A 3,179-nucleotide genomic window follows, 5' to 3' on the forward strand; every position below is an offset into this window, starting at 1 on the left:
TATATATATATATATATATATATATATATATATATATATATAGTTTGTGTGTATACTGAGCATCCATATTTATACATATGCCCCAATTGTATGTACACATATGCATACAGTACAGTTAGGCGATATGGGTTTGTCACTATATTAAGCCAGTGTTATCTGGAGGATGATGACTTTTTTTTTGTCTGTCTTTTGTTCAGGTGTATCTGGTTCTTTGTCAGCTGAATCAGTTTGCACAGTCTTTTGCAATGCTGTCCGCTTAGTCAAACGCTTCACCCCACAGTCAAATCCATGGTTTTGCCCTTGTTGTTAAAACAAATGTGAATAAACACATCAACGCACATGCAGTGTTTTCTGGTTCCGGTAGTCACTTATCAGCAATATTTAAATATGACTAATGCAACACATATTAGCAATTTATTTATTTTGTGATTCACTATTTGCTGTCCCTAATTTTTATTTTAAAACGTAGCAAAGAATTGGTTGCCAATTTCTGAAAAAGGTTGCCAGTGGCAACCTAGCTACTATTCCTGTTGAGCTCTGGTATCTCATCACCATGACATTTCATGTGTCTGGTTCTAGAAGAACATTGTGATAGTGGATGTGTTCCACCAACTATTAAGTATGTTCTGTCAAAATTAAGATATTGAATCTCAGCAACAGAAAAGCAGGTGACATTGCCCTAAAAATGTATTGCACCTTGATAGTATAAACCATTTTGTAACCATTCCCTACCTCGTTCAGTTTGTGATCCAAACGACCTCTCGTTTTGCATGATGGCCTCTCTCAGCTCCAGAAGCTCAGCGTGCTCCTTGGTGTACATCCTCCTCAGGTTCTCCACATGCTGGATCATCACCTCCACAGCCTTACCAATACGGCTCTCCTGACATTCACATGCACAAGGCACAGGAATTAAAATAGAGTTCAGCCCATATTTTCATCACACCACAAAACAGTAGAAACAAATTCTGACAACACAAACACACATCATCCCACCTGGTGAATCGCTCCTAGCATCTCAGAGCGACTGGACACCCTGGTCATGGATTGGATGAGGATATCCAGGTTTTTCTGGAGCCTCTGGATGATCTCAATGGACTGGTTGTCATCCTCACACAGAGGAGCCAGTGCCTGTTAGAAGGGAACCAGAGAGAAAAAGAATTAGGAGAGTTGAAGAGAAAACACAAAGAAAGAGAAAGACAAAGAGTAAAACAAAAAAAAAACCTGACTCCACCTTAATTAATTGTTATTGATGTAGGGTAATTATCAAACAGGAAAGCTGCAGAAAGATAGAACGGTCTTTCCTACACCTGCAGGGTAAGTAGCCATCCATCGTTTGCACTTTTGTTTACTCTTAAAAAAGGTGTGCAGGACCAATTTTAGTATAATTAAAAAAGGGCTGCACAAAGGCACTACAAGCATTCTGTGGGTAATCATCACAAAGTGAAGAGTCCACTCTTGCAAGACTAAGAATGTAAAATAAACCCACACTTGGCAAAGTATAATTATTTTGTTGAGAAAAAGCTGGAAAGTGACACATATTCACACTGACCTGCAGTAAGCCTTGACAGCTGGACACCTCCCTGCGGACATTCTCTTCAGCCAGGTCACGCGACCTCTCCTCCAGCCGGAGTCTCTTCTCCAGGGTGAACATGTCACACTTGAAGCCCAATGCCAGACGCTGGAACTCTGCCTAAAAACATGAACGAGACACTTGACTTTTTTTTCTAAAATTTCCTTGTTTTGATTGAGATGAGTTTTCCCCCCATCAAAGACAGCCTTATTGTACTGGCTAAAAAGACACACCAGATAAAATCATGAAACTCCCACACCTTACTTGTAGAACACCCTCACATTTCAAGAAGATCCTATCAGTGCATTGACTTAGGGATACATCTTTCTATTTGGATGGTTATTGTATGGGATTCAAAGAATACCACAAACTTACTAACACATTAACTTTGTATGGCAATGAATTTCTTATTATTTATGATGTATGCACATTTAAGACCGACAAAATGCTGTGCAAGAAAAGAATTGGCAAACTTTTCGACTTGTCCTCCAGTAGTCTGAATATATGAATTCTCATTTTGAATACAGAGGCAGAAGATGAAACAGACTCATATGTGGCTTCTAAAATCTACTTTTAAACACACATAATCCTAAAAAGTATGTCCTGCTTCTACTACAAAATTTGTCAAAAAATGTCCTTAACAAAAGCAGTTTCTTACATTACTTGTTGCAGAATGCAACTCCAAGCTCTAATGGAATACATACCTCAACCTCCTTGTCATTAGATGAAAGGCTGCAAACAAAGAGACAAAAATGAGGACTCTGTAACAAGTCATATGGATGGAATGGATGAGAACAGATTTGTGTGTTGTGTTACTATGAACATTTGCTGTCTTACCTGTTCTTGTCCTCTTTGGAGGTGCCACTGGTGTCCGAGATCATTGACGTCTCAGCTAGGAATGGAAATGATAAGCAGGTGAGTCATGGTTTTGACAAATACCTGATCAAATGGTGCAATCCTTATTTAGAATGTTAAAGAGTAAATGTATAAGCACTCATTTACAAATAGAATTACATTTGGTATTAAAAGACAGGTGAAACATGATAAATATACTATCTAGTATACAAGAGTGGACAAAGAATATATTATACATACATTCCTTCTTATTGGCCAAGCTGGTCTCACTTTGGTCCTCCTGAACCCTGTGCTCCTCGATGGCCTCCATGCTGCGGGACTGCTCCTGCAGGTTCCGGACAAACATTACTGCATCTCTCTGCTCATTCTCCACCTCCTGTTCTGCTTTTAACTTGGATCCCTTCATGCTCACAATCCTCTCAACATCCATATTGCCCCTTCCCTTCAATAGTTTTAAGATTATGAAAAAGTAAAATGTGAATATTCAAAGCACCCGGCAAGGTAGTTGGCTCTTGATTCTGAATAATCTGAGTGGAGCTAAAATGAAGCTATGAGCTCTCTCTTTTATAAAAAGGAGAACATAAACACACACAAACACACACATGAACACACACACAAATTGATTCTTAATAACAACAGCTCCATTCAACCAGATCCTGGTTGTTTCATCAAATCTACTACTTGTTGTATGCTAAGAGCGCTGCTGTTCTCATCGAGTCAGCTCCCCCTAACTTCAGTTTTATGAGTGAGAATA

General features: G+C 39.0%; 1 protein-coding gene across 2 annotated transcripts in view; it reads right to left on the bottom strand.

The window, feature by feature from the left end:
• Positions 1-3,179, bottom strand: part of lrmp (lymphoid-restricted membrane protein) — a 74,003-nt gene that overhangs the window by 5,944 nt on the left and 64,880 nt on the right. For both annotated transcript variants that reach the window (XM_032504941.1, XM_032504942.1), the window contains exons 27-32: positions 2,666-2,750; positions 2,408-2,462; positions 2,275-2,302; positions 1,550-1,690; positions 994-1,128; positions 733-880 (exon numbers count right to left, since the gene is read on the bottom strand). In XM_032504941.1, coding sequence (XP_032360832.1) covers positions 733-880; positions 994-1,128; positions 1,550-1,690; positions 2,275-2,302; positions 2,408-2,462; positions 2,666-2,750 — 592 coding nt within the window. The remainder of the gene's footprint in view (positions 1-732; positions 881-993; positions 1,129-1,549; positions 1,691-2,274; positions 2,303-2,407; positions 2,463-2,665; positions 2,751-3,179) is intronic.

The sequence above is a fragment of the Etheostoma spectabile genome, chromosome 23 (assembly GCF_008692095.1).
Source record: "Etheostoma spectabile isolate EspeVRDwgs_2016 chromosome 23, UIUC_Espe_1.0, whole genome shotgun sequence".
NCBI classification, from domain to species: domain Eukaryota; kingdom Metazoa; phylum Chordata; class Actinopteri; order Perciformes; family Percidae; genus Etheostoma; species Etheostoma spectabile.